The sequence below is a fragment of the Carettochelys insculpta genome, chromosome 9, assembly GCF_033958435.1.
Source record: "Carettochelys insculpta isolate YL-2023 chromosome 9, ASM3395843v1, whole genome shotgun sequence".
NCBI lineage: Eukaryota > Metazoa > Chordata > Testudines > Carettochelyidae > Carettochelys > Carettochelys insculpta.
In genome coordinates this window covers 1,642,152-1,662,462 of record NC_134145.1, presented here as the reverse complement: position 1 = coordinate 1,662,462, position 20,311 = coordinate 1,642,152, and the positions used below count along the sequence as shown (strand labels likewise).

The 20,311-nt window shown below is 57.9% G+C and overlaps 1 protein-coding gene across 9 annotated transcripts in view; it reads right to left on the bottom strand.

The window, feature by feature from the left end:
* Positions 1–20,311, bottom strand: part of PTPRF (protein tyrosine phosphatase receptor type F) — a 730,253-nt gene that overhangs the window by 81,771 nt on the left and 628,171 nt on the right. For all 9 annotated transcript variants that reach the window (XM_075003555.1, XM_075003557.1, XM_075003558.1 and 6 more), the window contains 5 exons: positions 13,573–13,842; positions 9,989–10,570; positions 9,036–9,169; positions 7,830–7,974; positions 1,249–1,554 (listed from right to left, as the gene is read on the bottom strand). In XM_075003555.1, coding sequence (XP_074859656.1) covers positions 1,249–1,554; positions 7,830–7,974; positions 9,036–9,169; positions 9,989–10,570; positions 13,573–13,842 — 1,437 coding nt within the window. The remainder of the gene's footprint in view (positions 1–1,248; positions 1,555–7,829; positions 7,975–9,035; positions 9,170–9,988; positions 10,571–13,572; positions 13,843–20,311) is intronic.

Sequence of the window (20,311 nt, the reverse complement as noted above, 5' to 3'; positions counted from 1 at the left end):
GGACAAAGGGATGGGGCTGAAATTTATGAGGGAAAGTGCAATTTGTTTTCTTCTCACTCAGAGTTCTACATTTCACATTCCTTCCTTGGGGACATCTCCTGAGCATCAGCCTGCTGGAGGAATGTGAAATCATTTCTGACAGCTGAACTGGGATGTCCAACCACGGTGCCCTAAAACTAACTAGGAGAGCTTGTTGTGACATTTCTGGGATAGCTGCTTCCCTTGGGCTTTGACTCGGCTGAATGAGAACTGAAGCAAACAATCCAGGCAGCAGTACACACAGATGCGTTTATAGCTCTGGGCAAACAGTCTATGAACATATCCATACTCCCTGTCCCACAGCCGGAGAGGCACAGGGAACAGTGGCAGCATGTTTAGTGAAACTGAAAAGCTCTGGTCTTAGTTTGCAAAGGTGTCTGGGCAACGCCGAGCTACTCCTCCGTTCTCTTGGCTGCTGCTGACTGCCCCACACCCAGCCTCCTAGCACAGCAGGGAACCACGGTGGTTCCCGGTCAGCCTGAGCACCAGCACTGTCCAAAAGCCTGGCGCACGTCCCGCTCACGTAACTGACGGACTGGCAAAGGCATAGCAATTTCTGTGTATGGCCAGCCCAGCCCAGCCCAGCCAGGAATGCGTTCTAGATGTGGGGTAGTCTGGCATGGGAAAGGAAGCCCAGGTTCCTGTGACCCAGGTAGGAAGCAGCTTCCCGACAGCAGCCAAGAGCCTCCGCTGGACTTTGCTTCCTCTCTCTGATTCTCTGCATTTCTGGTCAAGAAGCAAACTTTCCATCCTGCTCCTGCAATGGGGCGGGGGCAGCCTACAGGGCTTCCTTTGCCGGGCAAGCTTTGCTCCCATAAACCCTGGAAGACAAGAGCAGGAGGGCTACACTCTCAGGCCAGGCACGACTGCATGGTTGGGAGCCAGGGGAGGAAATGCCAGGGACCAGCTGCACCCCTGGCACCCAGGACTCTGCCTGTCCAGTTCCTTGGTGCCTGCCCTGGGCTCCCCCACAAGGCAGAGAGGAGTCAGAGCACAGGCCAGCAGCAGGAGAGGGGCACAGGCTGCGAGGCCGCAGCTCAGCTGGTAGCAGAGGAACCGCTCCCCACATGAATGCAGGTGCTTGTCCCTGCTGTGGCCAGCCCGGCAGGGAGCACACCCAGAGCACGGGGCTGGACGAGGAGTGCAAAGCAGAGCAGGCTCCTGGATACCTGAGGGAAGTGGCTACAGGAGCAGCTCAGTAACACCTACCGTCCTCATCAGTGCGCACGTGCACTGCGGGGCTCTCTGGTCCCGGCCCCACGTCTGTGTGGGCCCGAACCCACACCTTGTACTCTGTCCATTTCTCCAGGTCCTTGATCTCCCAGCTGGAGCGCTCCTGTCCAATGCCATCCACTATGTGCTTGGTGCTGTCCTCTGCATCCACCGCTTGGTATGCAATGGAGTACTGCGTGATGAGCCCATTGCGGCTCTGGGCAGGTGGTGGCACCCAACTTACCCGGATGGTGGTGGAGCTGGTGCTTACACACTCGACTTCTTGGGGTGGGGCGGAAGGGGCTAGGGACAGGGGGAGATGAAGGGAAATGAGCGGAAGGAAAAACAAAATGCAGAGGGAGCTCTTACCCAGCCAACCGCGCACGGTGCAGCACCTGAGAGCTCGGCAGAGTCTCCTGCTCCTTCTTTGAAGGTCATCAGAGAAGTGCTCAGGGCAATCACTCTCTGACTCCGAGGAGCAGTGCCGCAGCACAAGACTGCTCCGCTTCAGAGCCGGCCTCCCCAGCAGCCAGGGGGTTAATGCAGCTACAGAATTCAGCAGAGTGGGAAGGGGGGACAGGCGTGTGGCCAGGGAGAGGAGAAATGTTTCTAAGGGAGATGTGAAGCAAACAGAGCTGAAGAGGTGACAGAATCCCGGAAGGCTGCAGCAGCAGAGGAGAAAGCACTTGTGCCAGAAGTGGAGCAACTGAGAGAAGTCAGAGAGAGGAACTCAGGGCTTGTCAAGGGCAGAGACTGGCTAAAGCAGAACCCAGACAGAGCTGGGTGCTGCACCCGGTAACGGGCCCTGAGCCTGTGGAGCTTTGGAGATGGCAGGGATGTGGCTGCGCATGTGTGCGTGCACGTGTGTGTGTGTGTGTGTGTGTGTAGATGGCAGGGATGTGGTTGCACGCGTGTGCGTGTGTAGATAACAGGGATATGGCTGTGAACGTGTGTGTGTGTGTGTGTGCAGAGATGGCAGGGATGTGGCTGCGCACATGTGTGTAGATGGCAGGGATGTGGCTGCGAACGTGTGTGCGTGGATGGTAAGGATGTGGCTGCACACGTGTGTGTGCAGATGGCAGGGATGTGGCTGTGAACGTGTGTGTGTGTGCGCATGCGCAGAGATGGCAGGGATGTGGCTGCGCGTGTGTGTAGATGGCAGGGATGTGGCTGCGCACGTGTGCGCGTGGATGGTAAGGATGTGGCTGCACACATGTGTGTGTAGATGGCAGGGATGTGGCTGTGAACGTGTGCGTGTGTAGATGGCAGGGATGTGGTTGCACGCGTGTGCGTGTATAGATGGCAGGGATGTGGCTGTGAACGTGTGTGTGTGTGTAGATGGTAGGGATGTGGCTGCGCGTGTGTGTGTAGATGACAGGGGTGTGGCTGCGTGCGTGTGCGGAAACAACAGGGGTGTGGCTGTGCGCGTGTGTGCAAATGACAGGGGTGTGGCTGCGCATGTGCGTGCGTGGAGACGACAGGGATGTGGCTGCGCGCATGTGTGGAGATGACAAGGGTGTGGCTGTGAATGAGTGTGTGGAGATGACAGGGATGTAGCTGCATGTGTTTGCATGTGCGGAGACGACAGGGATGTGGTTGCACGCGTGTGTGCGCACGCCTATGTGTGGAGATGACGGGTGTGGCTGCGCGCGTCTCTGTGTGTGTGTGTGGAGACGACAGGGATGTGGCTGAGTGTGTGTGTGCGTGTGCGCGCATGTGTGTGGAGACGACGGGTGTGGCTGCACGCGTGTGCACGCGTGTGTGGAGACGACAGGGGTGTGGCTGTGTGTGTGTGCACATGCGTGTGTGGAGACGACAGGGGTCTGGCTGCGTGCATGTGTGTGTGTGGAGATGACGGGTGTGGCTGTGAATGTGTGCGTGTGCGTGCGGAGACGACAGGGATGTGGCTGCGTCCGTGTGCGGAGACGACAGGGATGTGGCTGCGTGCGTGTGCGGAGATGACAGGGATGTGGCTGCGTGCGTGTGCGGAGATGACAGGGATGTGGCTGCATGCGTCTGGAGACGACAGGGGTGTGGCTGCGTGCGTGTGCGGAGACGACAGGGATGTGGCTGCGTGTGTTTGCATGTGTGTGTGTGTGCACGCACATGTGTGTGGAGACGACGGGTGTGGCTGCGTGTGTTTGCACGTGTGCGTGCGCACACACGTGTGTGGAGACGACGGGGGTGTGGCTGCATGCATGTGCGTGTGGAGGTGATGGGTGTGGCTGTGAATGTGTGCATGTGTGTGTGTGTGCATGCGGAGATGACAGGGATGTGGCTGCGCGCATGTGTGGAGATGACAAGGGTGTGGCTGTGAATGAGTGTGTGGAGATGACAGGGATGTAGCTGCATGTGTTTGCATGTGCGGAGACGACAGGGATGTGGTTGCACGCGTGTGTGCGCACGCCTATGTGTGGAGATGACGGGTGTGGCTGCGCGTGTCTCTGTGTGTGTGTGTGGAGACGACAGGGATGTGGCTGAGTGTGTGTGTGCGTGTGCGTGCATGTGTGTGGAGACGACGGGTGTGGCTGTACGCGTGTGCACGCGTGTGTGGAGACGACAGGGGTGTGGCTGTGTGTGTGTGCACATGCATGTGTGGAGACGACAGGGGTGTGGCTGTGTGTGTGTGCACATGCGTGTGTGGAGACGACAGGGGTCTGGCTGCGTGCATGTGTGTGTGTGGAGATGACGGGTGTGGCTGTGAATGTGTGCGTGTGCGTGCGGAGACGACAGGGATGTGGCTGCATGCGTCTGGAGACAACAGGGGTGTGGCTGCACGCATGTGCGTGCGTGTGGAGACGACAGGGATGTGGCTGCGTGTGTTTGCATGTGTGTGTGTGCGCACGCACATGTGTGTGGAGACGACGGGTGTGGCTGCGTGTGTTTGCACGTGTGCACGCGCACACACGTGTGTGGAGACGACAGGGGTGTGGCTGCATGCATGTGCGTGTGGAGGTGATGGGTGTGGCTGTGAATGTGTGCATGTGTGTGTGTGTGCATGCGGAGATGACAGGGATGTGGCTGCGTGTGTTTGCATGTGTGTGTGTGTGCACGCACATGTGTGTGGAGACGACAGGTGTGGCTGCGTGTGTTTGTACGTGTGTGTGCGCACACACGTGTGTGGAGACGACAGGGGTGTGGCTGCATGCATGTGCGTGTGGAGGTGATGGGTGTGGCTGTGAATGTGTGCATGTGTGTGTGTGCATGCGGAGATGACAGGGATGTGGCTGCGTGCGTGTGCATGCACGTGTGTGTGCACGAGTCTGGAGACGACAGGGATGTGTCTGGGCACACGCGTGTGTGTGTGTAGATCTGGAAACGGGCCCAGTTTGTTCACTCCGTGTTAAAGGGTTCCAGGCCCCGCCCCACGCATGGGGGCCTGGCCAGGCCCGGCTGTAGCTCGGAGCCACACCAGCAGCTACTCCAGCTCCTCGGGCGGGGCCAGGAGACTGTGTGGGGGCTGTTAGGAGGTGACAACAGCAGAGGGGCTGCCCGGCCCACCTCTCCTGGCCCTGGGCAGGAGGGGAATTAGCACAGGGCCAGGGCTACCAGCAGCCTGCCCTGAGGAGAGGCCCAGCGCTGCCCTGCTCAGGGCTGGAGGGCTTGGGGGTGGGGGAGAGAAATTACAGGAGAGGAGCGGCCAGCCTGAGGGAGGACAGAGGAGGCAGCAGGGCGAGAACGGAGGCTCAGGAGATGCCTCTGCGGAGGCGCCTGTGAAGTCAGGAGCCCCAGGGCTCAGGGAAGCCCTCCCCCCAGCCGGGAGGCCAAGCAGGCAAGCCAGCAGGAGGCTCAGCCATTGGCTCTGCCCTCCCGGCAAGGCAGCACTGGCCGGTGCCTGGCTGGCCCTTCCTGTCCTGCCTGTTGGCTGGGTAAGAGTCACACAGACAATGTGCAGAACACACAAGCAGTCGCTGAACACTCATGGGAAATAAAATAAAATGCAGTAAACACAAGCAGGGTGACCTAAACCGCCCCAGCATGGGAATGACCCCCACCCCTGGCGCTGGGCAGGCAGCAGGGCTGGTGCGCACACACACACACGCACACGCACCCGCCACTCCCCCAGTCATGCAGCTGCTCTGCAGCCCAGCAGGCCGAGTGCCAGGACGGCATGCAGTAGCGCCAGGCTACAGGCAGAAGCACGTCTGTGCCCCTGCTCGGGTTGGAGGCTTCTCCCCAGGGGAAAACACGGCCAATCACAGGGAGAGAAGCATCTGAACTGGAGAGGGAGGGAATCTGGGGGCCCTTACTCCAGCCGTCTCCCACACCTGCTTTGGAGACAATCTGCCCCGTTCAACTTTCAGAGCCGTTGGCAGAAGCCAGCAGATGAATTTAGTTTCCTAACTAGCTTCTCTTTGGCCCCAGGGTGGGCGGTGCCCCTGCCACTGGGCAGCCTCAGCCTCCAGCCAGCGGATCACCTGCTACAATTCACTGCTACACAGACTGCTCCCAAAACACATCCCCCAACCCTGCTGGGGCTGCCAGGCAGGTAGGGTTCCTCTGCTAACTTATGTCTCTTGGGTGGGGTTGCTGGGGACTCCTTCCAGACTGCACTGATTGCTGTGCCCCAGGACCACGAAGCACTTCGGAAGGGAAACGCTGCCCTGGAGATGGAGGCCTAGCTGCATTGCTGGAGGGCAGCACACCCTCCTCAGCCGCCTGTGCAGACGTGTGCTGCTGCGAAGGGTCAGCCTGACCCAGCCTGTCTTACCAATGAATGCCGGAAAGGCTCTGTCACCTCCCTACAGAGCACTCCGGGGTTCAGAGCCCTCCCACGGGTAGACCCAGCTATCAACTCATGTCACTGTCAGGAAGGACACTGCCAGGACTACCATCTGAAATTGGATCATACAAGTCTGACGGCTCCTGCTGCCTGTCCCCCACTTGGCCTTGCCCTTCTCAGCCAGCTAACTGCCTTTCCCGGGCATGTGGATGGGATGGCCCCAGAGTGAGCATTCCAAGTAAGATGAACAGCACCCATGGAGCTCCCCACAGAAATTCACCAAGATTCCAGCACAGAGTGCATCGCTTCTGTCTGAGCGAGAGCACGCCTTTCAGACAGCCGCCCAACGCCGACTGACCAGCTGCAAGTGAGGGAAAGTCCACCCCCCACCACCAATCTTCTAGACCTTAGTTTTCTGCCCCTTCCCAATTTGCCAGCCCCTTTTGTTGTGTGAACACCCGAACTGGGCAGCGCTGCTGTGCCACTGCTGTTGTCTTTGTTAAGAAACCCAACCTGTGCCAGGGAGACCTGGAAGGGCTGGTGGGCAGATCCTGTGGTCAGCAAAGGGGCTCCTTCTCCACAGAGGGGCACTGGCTCTGACTAGGGCAGGCCTCCTCAGGGCATGTCTCCACAGCGAGTGCTCTCTCGGTGACTGCCTGAGAATGTCTTGCTTCCATTCATCCCTGCCTGCCTCTGCTGCCTGCATGGTTTTGTTACATCAGTGGCGGAAGGGGCCCAACCCTTGGTCTATCAATGGCAGAATGGTATCAAAACCAGCAAAAAACCACAATGGCAAATCCCTTACTCAGAGCGCATTGCTCAGCCGTCAAATATTTACGAGGGCTGGGGCTCAGCATCTCTCCAGATTTTATGTCCAATCTATTGCACAGGCTCTACGATTCCATTAGCGGGAGCTCGTTTACCTGGGCTGCTGATATGCTAACGGGGGAGGAAAGACATGGCTGCCACCTTTTCCTTGAGGGAAGGTCATTCTCAGCAGGAGTGGCGCTGCTGCTCTCGGTTGGCCCTGCTTCCCTGATGGCTCCTCAGTCCAGCCCGGCAGGTGCCCGGCTCCCTTCACCTGACAGATGCGCCTTCCGCCCCTTCCAATGCTCTCTGCCAGGTGTTAGTGAAAGGGAGCTTATCGGAGAGCCCTGAGACAGCCCTGATCTGCTGACATGCAGCACGCTGAGCCGCCAGTCAAGCTAAGCGACCTCTGCTCTGCCATCACAGGGGGCTGAGCATGGAAGAAAGCAATCCCGCCCGGCCGGGTCAGCGCAGAATCTGGCCTCTTTACGAATGTCTCTGCCGCCTGTGGTGGTCTGCAGGCCCTGCAGTGGCAGCCTCATCCACTCACACACGTCTCCACACCTCCCCAGCCAGCATGCAGCCCAGGACCTATCCAGGGACTGACCCCCAGCAGCCAACAGCAGCTGCGGAGCTGGTTGGGAAGGAAGGGGTAGGGCAGCCCATGGCCTGGGAGATGGACGCTCTCACATGCTGCCAGTCAAGCACCGTTGCAGCCCAGCCTGCCCAGCTGGATGGCATGATGGTATGTAAGGAGCTCACAGAGAGGCACGACCCTGCCCAGGAGGTTCTGCTAGGCCCTTGCCAGCCCGCTTTGCTCCGCGTCTCTGTGCACTGCCTATGGGGAAGGATGGTATGGGTATGGCTAAGGGTACACACAGGACTTACCACGTCGCCTTCTGCCGACACCAGTGCTGCCCGGCTCTCCCTAACCTACGCTGGCAGCTGCTCTCACGACACCAGGGCAGGAGCAATGAGGCCCAGCGTGCCCTGGGCCCCAGTGGAGGCCTCTGCTCTAGGCTCACCACCAAGTCTGGAGGACACTTACTGGATTGGGCGGTTCTGGCTTCTATGATGGGGGTGAACACCCCGAGCCCCAGCTCCGAGTGGGCTCCCAGCTGGAACCTGTACAGCGTGTCAGGCTTGAGACCTTCCACAGCGTAGGACGAGCTTGGCTCAAAGGTCTCCTTGTGCTGGGGATGCACGAAGACACCTGTTACTTTCACAGTCACAGAAAGGCAAATACACATCTGGCCCCGGGGATCAGCTCCTGAGGCCAGGGCAGCCAGCCACCACCTCCCAGACCTGCCTCCAGAAGCCCCTGGTACCCCACACTGCCTCCCCTCCACCCTGGGGCTTCCAAACCCCCAAGGGACAGGCAACCCCTGGAGCAAGTACTCGAGCTGCTGGAAATGAACTGTGAGGACTCAGCCCGCTGGCTGCACAGTGCTCATTCCCTGGACCAGGTCTGGGGAGCGTGCCTGACTTAGCCATGAAACACAGGCCTGAGACTCAGCACAGAGCCTCTATTCCTTCCTCGGTCTCTGATGTGCACTGAGCCCTGAGGCTCAGCTGTGATGTGGGGAGAAAGCCTGCCTCCTGGGCTGGCTACTGTTTGCAGCAGGCCTGGGACGCCCCTGGAGCTCTCCATCAACTCCTGTCCTGCAGGAAGGGCAATTGGCATGCTTAAGCAAAGGAACTCCTGTTCTTTGGTTGAGTTCAACCTGCAAAGCAACTGCTTTTGTTTTTGGTGCAAACATGCAGGGAGTTGACCCACGTCTACACACAGCAACGAGACACTAGGGCTCTGGGTCTGTGTTATCACTGCTCTGCTGCCCTGGGTTGGTCTTTAATGTTCCAGGGACCTGACAGATTCTGGATGCAACTTCACAGCTGTCTCCTGGCTGCATGGCCATTCCTGAAGCCCCAGCCTGCGTCCCCTGCCAGGAACGCTTTGCTGAAAATCAGAGATCTTTGCACGGCACCTCGCCAGGGCACAAGAGCTTCAGATCCCAGGGCCGCGACTAACTCCAAGGGATCAACCCACACGACAGTGAAGCAGTGAACATGAATCAGAGGCTGAGATCAGTTTTCCCATCACCACCTGCGTCTAGGGAGAAAGGCTGCGGTTGCTGCTCTGTGATGCTGCAGCCCCAAGGCACTCAGCCCAGGGAGCAGTGGTCTTCTCCCAGCTGCTGGCTCATGATGCTCTGCCCCTACTGTTCACTGGCTGGAGCAAAGGCAGGCTCCTCACCTGACTCCCGTCCTCTCCTTCCCAGTAGAGCAGTTCGTACTTGGTAACGCGCTCCTGTGACGCTGGGAGCCACGTCAGCAGGATGCGGGTGTCAGACTCTGCCTCTGCCTGGAAGTCAGCTGGCTGGGCTGGCACTGGGGACCAAGACAACACAGTTAGTGGTGGCCAGGGTGGTGCAGAGGACGAAATAGACTCTGTTCCCACAGGCTGAACCTACTCCTGGGAAAACACTTGCGTATTTTGTCTCACCCTTCCCTTCATAACCCTCTTCCTACTCTGTAGTTTCCGGCCAGCCAGTCGAGCAGCTCTCGCGGCCAGGCCAGGCCAGGGTGGCTCGGGTGCTGGAGTGCAATTCCCCAAGGTTTCTGGTGACTGATGCGAATCCGTTTCACGCACAGCCATACCCTCACAGGGAGAGCAGCTGGAGCGCCGCTCCCACCCACCAGGCCGCTAACCACTGCATAGCCCTGGCTGCAGGAGGGGCTAGTGAGCAGCAGTCCCGGTACCATCCCACCCAGAAACCTAGGCAGGGGCTCGGGCGGCCAGCCCCTCCAGCTGCCCATGGCATGGCAGCTACATGGCTGTTTTGCACACCCCAGTTTGCTCAGAGTCCCTGTGGGTCAGTTTGTCTGAGCTGGGCAGAGCTCTGTCCAGCTCCCATGCACCCCCCCCACTTTCCAGTCACTGCTTCTCCCAGAGGGAACCTAGCACAGCTGCAAGGGGCCTCCCCTGGACTCCGACCAGAGTTCAGGTGCTGAAATTGACACTGATTTCGCTCCCCACCCCACGCCCAACTCTTTGAAGCTGCTGTCTCTGGTGCTGAGCCTTGACTCTGGCCCTTCCCTGGTAAAGCTCCTGGCACAGCTCAGAAGCCTGGAGAGCAGGGGACAGAGGGCAAGGGACACGCTGCCCCAGGGCAGGACGCAGCACAAGGAGACACGTGTCGCACGTACCGCCCTGCTGAGTTTTGACCTGGATGACGTCTGAGGGGGGCCCATCGCCCACAGAGGTGAAGGCCAAGACCCGGATGCTGTAGGTGGTCCTGGTGATCAGGCTGCCCACAGTGGTGAGGTGACTGTCATCGGTGTTGTGTTTCTGCCATGTGCTGAGAGGCAGATGAGGCTCAGTAGTGTAGTACACCCGGTACCCTCGGATCTGTCCATTGGGCTCCTCTGGCGGCTCCCACTGAACAAGCATGGTGCTGGCACTCAGCATACGGGCCTGGACCTTCAGGGGGGCGCTGGAAGGAGCCTGCTCTCCGGTCCGGGCCTCGACCAGGTCGCTGGGGGGCCCCCGTCCGATATTATTGACAGCAATGACACGGAACTCGTACTCCGAGAAGGGGCTGAGGCCACCAATGCTGTAGCGGGTAGTTGCTACACCATCCACCTCCTGAAACTGGCCCTCCCAGGACTTGGGCTTGTACTGGATGACATAGTAAGAGATGGGATCCGAGTTGCCAGAATCCCAGGTGAGGGTCACGCTGGTGGCTGTTGTCTCGGTCACTAGTGGCTCCGTCGGTGGCTTCGGCAGTGCTGGGATTGGAAGGAGAGAGACATACGTTAAACCACTCGGTACGCTCAACTCCTGCAATACACAGAGGGATGAAACTGCAGCTGCCCCCTCCCATTAACACTCTCCTTTAAGAGAGAGAAATCATTTCATTCTCTGGAATGCATATTATCATATATTGCTCCGAGTGGTTCTTAATGGAAGGATAAACAGAGCAATCATATTATTAGATGTGCTTGAGGCACTTTCCAGCAGCAGGCTAAATAAAGGTAGCTGAAGACGGATGCAGGAGTGCTTCTTGGCATGTCGAGCTGGCAGGTGAACGGTTCTCACCTGGGCTAAGTTACCCCTCTGGGAGCAAGGTTCACAAAAGGACGCAGTAAAACACCCCATGCACTACACACGATCTGGGGCCACACCACCAACTCCACAGAGACAACACCCTAGGCTGCCAGCAACTCATGGCAAGTGCACTGAGACAGCCTGTTGATAAGGTGCCTTGTAAATATTACCGTACACGTGGACAGGATGTGGACAGAGAAACTGCCAACGTCTACAGCCATTGTCTCACAGGGTAGCACATCAAACCACTTACCGGTACACAGGAATTCTGACCCTGAGCTCACTGACATGCTGACATAAGAATGGCCGTTCCGGGTCAGACCAAAGGTCGGTCTAGCCCAGTGTCCTGTCCGCCGACAAGTGGTCAACACTGGGTGCCCCAGAGGGAGCGAAGAGAACAGGATGTGAGCCATTCCCTGCTGTACAGTCCCAGCTGCTGGCAAACAGAGGCTCGGGGCATCATCCCTGCCCAGCCTAGCTAATCACCATCCCTGGCTTGGTCCTCCAGGAGGCTTTCAAACCCTGTTAGTCTCGCCCTTCACCGCCTCCTCTGGCCAAGGTTAAGGAGAAGCACAGTTGCTGCAGCTAAACGTTGCCAGATTTGCCATTTCACCAGAAGAGCAAAGCAAGGGAAATCAATCTGCAGAGCGCTGAGCCAATACGTGAATTAAAGTGACCAGTGACAAGGTCTCCTGTGTACTGACCCAGTTAACTGGTTATTAATTACTCGTGCTGCAGTGATAATGTCCAAGTTGGAACAAAAGGGGCTGGCACTCGATTCCAAAACGAGCACCCAAGCATCCTGCCCTGAAGAAAAGCAATCCTGGCCCAAGGCAGACACCAATCTGGCTATTTGATCAGGTTTTGCTCTCTCCCTCATTACAGAGGGCCCCCTGAACATCTGCTCTACAGGAGAGAACAAGGTCTGCGTGGGTGTGTACAGCACCAAGCACCTGGGACGGGGTTCTGACCAGCCTCGGGGTGCCTCTGCACTAGAAGTCTGAATTACTGTTGGTGCTGCCTCAGTCCCAGGGACGCTGCTGACAGGGATGGGCTCTCCTGCACCGAGTCAGAACTTGGCACAGTCCTGCTGGTAGCTCAGCTCTGGGAATCATGCCTCCCAGGGACAGGCAAGTAGGGATTTGCAGAGGCAGAGATGGGATGTGTGGGGATTACTTGCTTCTTTCTTTGCATGGCCATAGAGAGCAAATCTGGTGAGTGTATTAGCAGGCCGGCCGGCCAGGCTGAGGGAGCACCAAAGGTCAGGGCATTTGGTACAGAACCAAAGAGCTGGCTAATTTGTAATGGGTTGTCACCAGCACTGCCCAAGTGAGCCTTCTCCTGTGCCCAGTGACAGAGCTGCTCTTCTGCAGGCCTTGTGGACCAAGGGAACACGCAACCCAAGGGGGGTAGAGAGACAGAGACGAAGGGCCTGAAGATCATTGCCTGTAATGACAACTGAGCACAAATCTGCAGGTCCCTGCAGAGCGCCTGTGCCCACACACAGTCCTGAGTTAAACAGCAGGTGCCACTGTCTACCTGCCAGGTGTGGGCAGAGCAGGGAGTGGACACAGATGAAGGGATTAATACACAGAGCAGACGGTGCTGCTGGATGGAGCCTCCCACCTCCAGCAGCTCCCTCTTTGCTCTCCTCTTCCAGCTGACCACAGGGGCCGAGGCTGTGTGGGCAGCACGAAAACGGCAAAGGGGCCCCTCCTCCTGTAAGAAGCTTGGGGACGGACAGGAACAGAGTGGGGGTTGTGTGGTAGAGGCTGGTGGGAACAGTCTCTGGAGAAGTAGCACGTGCTGAACTGCAGGGCACCTAGTCCCCACTCCGGGCAATGGCTTGAGCACAGGCTTGGCGCTAACAGGTGACTGTGAGACAGGAGGGGCGTAAGAGGACAGATGTGTGCCAAGGAGCAACGTGCTATAGGACTCTGAGGTACCTCCTGCCTGCTGGGATGGGAGCAGGGCAGGGCTGTGCTGAGCCGGCCGGGGCACGAGCTGGAGGAGCAGAGCCAGAATCTCAGGCCAAAGGCAGGAGTAGGCCTCTGCCCCCAGAGGAGCTGGCTGTGCGCCAGCAGGAACCGCACCCTAGAGACAGTGCTGGGGGAGGAAGAGGGTGGAGGCAAAGGTACAGCGGGCAGTGGAAAGGGTCCCTTTTGAACCCTCACCAGTGAGTCCCTATGCACCTAGCCCAAGGGCAGGGCACTGGGTTTATCCCGCTTGTTCTGTCAACCCTCCCTCGACGAGGGGGGTGAGGGTTTGGGCCTCAGGTTCTCAGGATGCTCTTGCTAAGATGCAGCCTCAACCTGCCACGGGCTGAGCCAGACCTCGCTGCCTGGAGACAAGACCCACAATTCCTCAGGAGAGACAGCCCCAGCAGTCCCACAGACACCTCTTGGCACCTTAGGGCTGGTGCACAGACCTCCCACCCTGCCACTTGCCAAGCGACACACAGGCTCCAGGCACAGCAGGAGGAGATGGATTCTGGGCACAAACAGGAGAACAAGTGGAAAATCAGGCTCTCGGTCGTGACTGTCGTGAGACAGTGGGGCCATGAGGCTGCTCTGTCCCCGCAGGCCCAGAATGCACCCAGCAGCATGCTCCATAGAACCAGGCACTTCCAAATCCCACGGTAGAGCTTGCCCACCCCGGGCCTAAGGGCTGGGCCGTAGCTTACCTTTGACAGTGATCTGAGCGGTGGCTTCGATCATGCCCAGGGAGGAGATGGCCACGCAGGTGTAGTTGGCAGACTGCACAATGTTGTTCAGCTCCAGGACATTCCTGCCAACAGGCATTTCGTCTTCTTTGGTCAGCTCCTCCACGCCAGCCATCCACTTCACGTAGGGCATCGGGGCCCCCACCGCCACGCACGTGAGGTTCACGCTCCCCCCCGGCATCACCTCATGGCTGCTCGGAGGGATGGAGAATCGAGGGGGAACACGCCGCACTGCAACAAGGAGGAGACAGTCAGGAGGGTCTCTGGACCAGCCCGTGGCATTCGGCTGCAGCCCTGCAGGTAGGGGGGCCTGACATTACCATGGCAGGGTGTGGATCTATCCATAGAGATAGATACAACGAGCACAAAAGCTGTTCGCTGCTTTGTCAAGTTGCACATGCTGCTGTCCTTCCTGAGTCACTGCAGCAGATTCAAACTACTCCTTGTGCCCAGCCTCAAAATGGGGCTTGTCCTGACACACACTGTCCCCTGTAAATGGCACCTCTCCAACTGGAAAGTAGCACAAGTGCCACTCACACACGTCCTTCGGACAGGGCCCGCTCGAGCTCTGTCAAATGGAATTATCTGCTCAGTTTCTTAGCTCAGAGCCCAGCTGCTGCTCCCTACATCTTGCAGGTCTGGGCCGGGGGGCAGGATTAGCCCTGGGGTCACTGCCAGGGAAAAGGGAATTGCTTTGAAATGGAACCCAGATGCAGGGTCAGGAAAAGACACTCAGCAGAGTGGCCGACCAGACTGCCTGGCTGGGCAGGAGACGCTACTCCTGGCAGACGGGACAGGATGGCCACAACTCCTCCCACCTCTGCAGCAGCACTTTGGGAGACCCATTTCCCCCTGCTGCATTGCACAACACCTCTTGCAGGGGTTTCTCAACTCCAATAACGCTTGAAAGCTGCCCTGTCGGTGTTCCAGCCAGGGCAAGGACACAGAAACGAGGCCCTTCTGCAAAGCCAGCAGCATGGGCCTATAGCAGCAGCGCCTGGGAAACACACACGTGTGCCGTAAGCCTCTGTCCACGCTGGGCAGGAGCGGTTGGGCTGTAGCTGGAAAGGGAAGCTGCCTGGAGGGCTCTCACCCGGGACTCGGGCTCTCACCTGGCCTTCTCTTCTGGAAAGGGAAGGTCAGAGCCCAGGGAAGGGTCACAGCTGACTGACGCCCATGGAGCTTTCCATTGCCCAGCACTCTCCTCACAGCACCTCCTCTCCCAGGGGTGCACTCCGGGCTGGCACAGCAGCGAACAGTCCCAGAGTGGGGTCATGAAGGGAAAGCTCCAGGCCCTGCACTCTGCCTGGGCAGCTGGACAGACTCCCACGTTGGGCTGTGGGGGATCAGTGGCATTGGGCATCAGCCCTGGCCCTGCCAAAGCCCTCTGGAAACCGTGCTGCGGCCGGCAGGGGGGGCTCAGCAGCCCCAGCGCAGGCTGACAGGCTGCCTCTGCCTAATCAGATTTCACTGGAGCTGCTCCTTGGTGATTCACTCCCCAGCCACCAGCCCGGCAGAAACAGACTGAAGACAGCCCCGCCCACCCCCCGCGATGTACAACACGGCTGTGACTTGGTGATCACTTAGACAATGCTGTCAGCAGTGTGTGCGCAGCACACCTCTTCCTGGCGAGAGAACAGGGCTCATTAGCTCCTTCCGGCCGGGGAAGGAGAACACTTGCTTTTTGAGATGTCTAAATCCAAAGTCTTACTGGTTGTTTCTTTTAATCAATTATTAACTCCCGAATCCACAGCTCCACGTGGTACCGCCGGGGAGGTGTTACCTGGCTGCCGGGCAGCGCGCCCCACCCCCCGCCAGAAATCCAGAGCTACACGCATGAGAACACCGCGCTGACTCGATGGACATGGCAATGGCTTTAACGTGATGGGTGTGGTCAGTCTGAGCACCCGGCACTGCTCCTTGGGAGGCAGGGTCCACGCTCCACAGAGCACGGACTGAATTCCTTCAGCCAGCAGCCGCCTGGACCCTGCCCACGCCAGGGACAGACCCGCCCCCCTTTTCACAAAGACGACAAGTTGAAGAGCAGAGCTGTAGGTTGGCACAGGCACTCGTCTATTGACCTGACATGCACCAGGCAGGCAAGAGGCTGGGAGGGGCATCATCCAAAGGAGAGAGCTGCAGGCTCTGGATAATGGGAAACGAGCATGAGTCCGGGAGCCATGCAGGAGGGTTGGAGTCTCAAAAACCAGCATGCAGAAACAGGCCTGCAGGCAAGAACGGCCTCAGCTGCCACCCACAGACAGGGTGGGGACCCTGCCACACCCACTGGGAACAGCCTTGGGCCCCCAACACGCAGGCCTCAGCCCTGAGTCCCTGGCAGCTGCCCAGGGCTCAGCGAGTGACTCTGTCCGCCCTGGCTCGGGAGGAGCAGGGCTGGTGCAGCTGCTGCTGAATGCCTCAGCTTGTTTGGCAGCGTGCTCAGAGGGACCTCTGGCCCCTTTTCAGAGCGGCTGTGAGCTAGTGTCTCGGCAGGGGAAGAGAAAAGGCTGCCTGCCAATACTCTGGAGACGGGGCCTGTGCACTAGGGACGAAATGAATGGCAAAGAAAAGACTCTTCTCCCTTCCCTGGAGCAGATCAATACAAGAAAAAGGTTTCCAGGCAAACCCTGCCTGCTAGGGACAGTTGCACAGACAGGTGGGGCAGGCAGATGGCCCCAGGCTACAGCTTAGCACAACTTCTCCGTCACATCATGTGCACTGCTCCCACGCACTGCTGTGCCCTAGCTGGGAGCAGGAGCAACCCCCACCCCACCCCCTAGGCTCAGCCGCTCTGGTCAGCCCAATCCCGAGCTGACCATCACGTCCTCCTCCAACTCGGCACCAGCACAGCCACTACTCATGGCAAGGAAGATGGGTGGAAAAACAGAGCTGCCTTTGTTCTTCTCCCACCCCACTTCCCTTCACCTGAGGGCCTAGGGACCCCTTCTTCCTGTGGCCTCCTCGCCCCACTGAGGGCTGGGCTCGCCTCGGTACAGAGGGGTCACCCAGGAAGCCCCAGTCTGGGCAGAATGTGCACCAGGTCAAACCACTGCAAAAGAGAAGCAACAAGATGGACAGAACATGCCAGAGCACTTGAGGGACTGGCCACCCAGCCAGGGCAAGGCAGGGCCCACAAAGGCCTGTGTTGTGCCCTGGAGGGGAACAAGCCAGGGCTCTGCAGACCAGCTGTCAAACGAGGGCCTCCCTTCCCTCCCTCCCAGCCCAGCCCAGCCCCTGCAGCAGGAGCAGCAGGCAAGCTGAACTGCCCCCTCCCCACCCCTCTCCCAGGGTGGTCCATGAGCACCAGAAACGCCTGCAGGCAAGGAACAGTGAGGGCCCTCCCTCCTACCACCTCTGCTCTCGCTCCTGGGATGTGGCAAGATGAAACCGCTCAAAGTGACCTCTGAGAGAGGGCTGTGGCCTTGCTGGCGACACATGGTGCACTGGCTGCAAAAGTGGCTGCTCTCTCAGTAGTGCGGGCCTGAGTATTGACGATGGGCTCAGATGTGTCCCTGACAAGGGGCGGGACAGGCTGTGTCCTTTGGCTACCACAGCCAGGGCAGCACTCACAAATAAGGGCAGGGGAGGCCTTCAGCTCCAAACCGGGCCGCAGATCTGGCTGGCTGGCTGGCAAGGGAGATCTGGGAGGTTAGCTGTCGCACAAACAGCGCAGCCCCGGGGGGCACCTGGCAGCCACCTTAGTGGCTGGGCTGGTGGGTGAGCAGCGCGGCTGTTGGGCAGCAGAAGCGAGAGCTCTCACAGAAGCTGATCCACCACCCACACTTTCTGTGCTGGCTCAAGTCAGTCCTGTGAGTCTCTGGCTTCCCCTGGCATCGGAACCAGGAATAATGCAAGCAGCACAACTCCTTAAAGGAGCAGCTCTCCAGAAATTCCCTCCACTTTACAAGTCAAATCACAGCAGCGCGCAGCCCACGTTGCCACCTCGGCGTGTTGGAACTCTGTTACCGGCGTCCACGCCCTCCGGAACTAGCCCCGCTTCTTGGGTACAATTTGCTGGACCAGGATTGGCCATTTTTAAAAATTTTGTCTTTTGGGATCAAGCTCAAAGAAGCTGGTTTGGAGGTTCTGCAAGAGCAGCGCAGGGAGAACTGCTGTGACTATTAACATGATTTCAATGGACAATAATATTTCAGAGGGTGGTGGAAACCAGCAGCAGACTGTTGAAAGTGAGGTTCGTTGCCATTCACCCAGGCCAGGGCATCCTGAAAGGCTGCACCATGCAGCCAGCTCTACCCTCCAAGCACCCTGCCTGGGAGAGAAAGTGACCCCCCCATGCAAGTCACTCAGTGCAGCCTGAACCATTGCTGCCTGACACAGGGGAGGACAAAAGGACAGCCCAGCAGCAGCATGTTCTCGGGGCGGGGGGTGAGGAGGGCAGCAGGCATCACCCCAATGCAGGCAGCGGCGGCTGAGAGGCGTTAACAATTCAGCATGCGTGAGCATGCACATCCCTACGTCTGGCACAGACAGCACGAATCGATCGCCCTGCTCCTTTCGCCACTGGAGCGACTCGGCCGCCAGTGTCTCCGATTCCATCTGAGAGCGACCTCAGCACACCCAGAGCCCTGACATCTACCCTCCTCTCTGCCCTCTGTCCAGCCGGGGCACAAGCTAACCAAAGGCATGAGAGCCATCACCGCCCTGGTGTGCTGGAGCAGAGCAGGGCCCCTGGGAACGAGACACTAAAAGTGAGTGCATGTGAGTGTGTGCGCCGTGGGGGCAGCCCCAGCATCCCAAAGTGAAACAAGGGCAGCAGTACGGGGGAGGGGGAAGAGGAGCTGCCTTTTCCCACTAGCTATACTGGCCACAGCAGCTGACTACAAGCCACCTTCCCAGACAAATACCCACTCCCACTCCCCGTTCCCAACAAACTCAACACCCCTCCCACCTGCGCTCCCTCTCGTTCTTCCATCCAGGGGCAGAATACATTTTTATGTGCACTGAGGCATGTGTGGATATGCACCACCAATAGACACACAGGCTGCCGGCTGTGGGAACACTGCTGATGAGCTGGGTGGCCACCCAAGTGCTCAGCGTGCAGGGAACACTGCTCCCCCCCCAGTGCCCTGTACACCATGTACCCATCCCCCGGCTTCCCAAACCAATTTCCTCTTGCTCTTACTGCCCCTGCCATACCGGCTCCAGCCTGACCCCAGCTCCCACTCCCTGGCTAGTCCCACCTAGTGGCAAGTGAGGGAGATTCCCCCCCAGCAATCAACGAGTGCTGCCTTCCATATATGTTCACCGGAACCTCTGCTGCTGCTTCCCTGTCTCGGGTATTCTCCTGGGCATGCAGGGACCTCGAGTCTCTCAGCTACTGGTGCTCTTACACCCAAACCCTCTGCTCCTGGCTTCCCCAGCTCTTCCTCCTCTCCTGAGAAAGCAGCTGTTGCTCCACCTGCTCTGTGCCTGTGCCACCCCGCACCAATGAAAGGCAGAGCTACGAGCGCTCCGCTCGCCCACCCTGTCCTGCGTTTGGGGAGAAGGGACAACCACACACCCCTGTTTCTCTATGTCTGGCCTGGAGAGCAAGCGAGCCCCATGGAAATGGAATGTCCTGGCATCCCAAGTACAGAGATGGTCCTCCAGAAGCAGGACCACTGGTCTGCATGGTTTACCTGGAACCTTTCATCTCTCCCTTTTAAACAAGGTCTCCAGATGGAACGGTAGTTACCGGAGCCTCACAATCTATTGTCAGAATCAACAGCAGGAGAGAAAAAATTGGAACCAGAAAAATGCATTTACAGTCTAATCTTGTGCTCAAACAATGCTGTACTATTTATGTTCCCAATGCATCCTTGAGTGCTGACATTTTATAGACAATTTCCAAAACAGGGCCTTGCCATTTTTGGATTATATTTCAGCTATAACTTTTAGGTCTAATTATTTGCGCTGACAACCACATATAAAAGAGGATATATCATTACAGTGCTGCAGCATTGGAGACATCAGCATTCAGCGCAGTGACACACTAATAGCAAAGTACGGGAAAGGGAGATTGTGGAGCTCTGCAATTTGCATTCATGCTCAGAAATTTCTCTGATGAAAATAACACAACATTAAGGAGGGGAATCAGAGAAAAGATCCACTGTATCAAGATAAAATAACTCTTTAATAAATAACCTTGTAGCAGTCGCAGAGCAATAATTAACCACATGGCTGAGCAGTACACAGTTTTAAGTAAAGCTAAAAAATGTAAGATGTAATTATCAGTGCCAAACAAATTATAAGCACTGCCGATCCCACTGGAATATTTAGAAACTAGTTCTGCCCTGGTGTTAAATATTTGGGCAGGGTGTATTTTTGGTGGGCGGAGAGATAGAGGTCCCTCGGCTCGATAGCCATTTTGTCCTCTTGCTCAGCATGTTACCCAGTGCAAGCATGAGGCTCCCTTCTCCCCAGAGCGAAGCCTTCTCTGCAGCCTTTCGGCTCAAGGACAGACGGGTTCGCTCTCTTCTCATTGCTCTCCTTCATCACTCTTTAATGTTGGGGGTCCTGGAACTCTGAGCACCAAGAAGTCTCTCCGTGTAGAGGGCACACAGGAACCTCTCTCTCAGCACAATGAAATGGGAGCATGTTCCAGGGAGGGAAGAGCCTTGGAACAAGCTCAAGGACTTGCTAAACATGGTCTAATCAACATTGCAATCAAATCAGCTCAGCTGGCTGCTCCGTGGCTGGC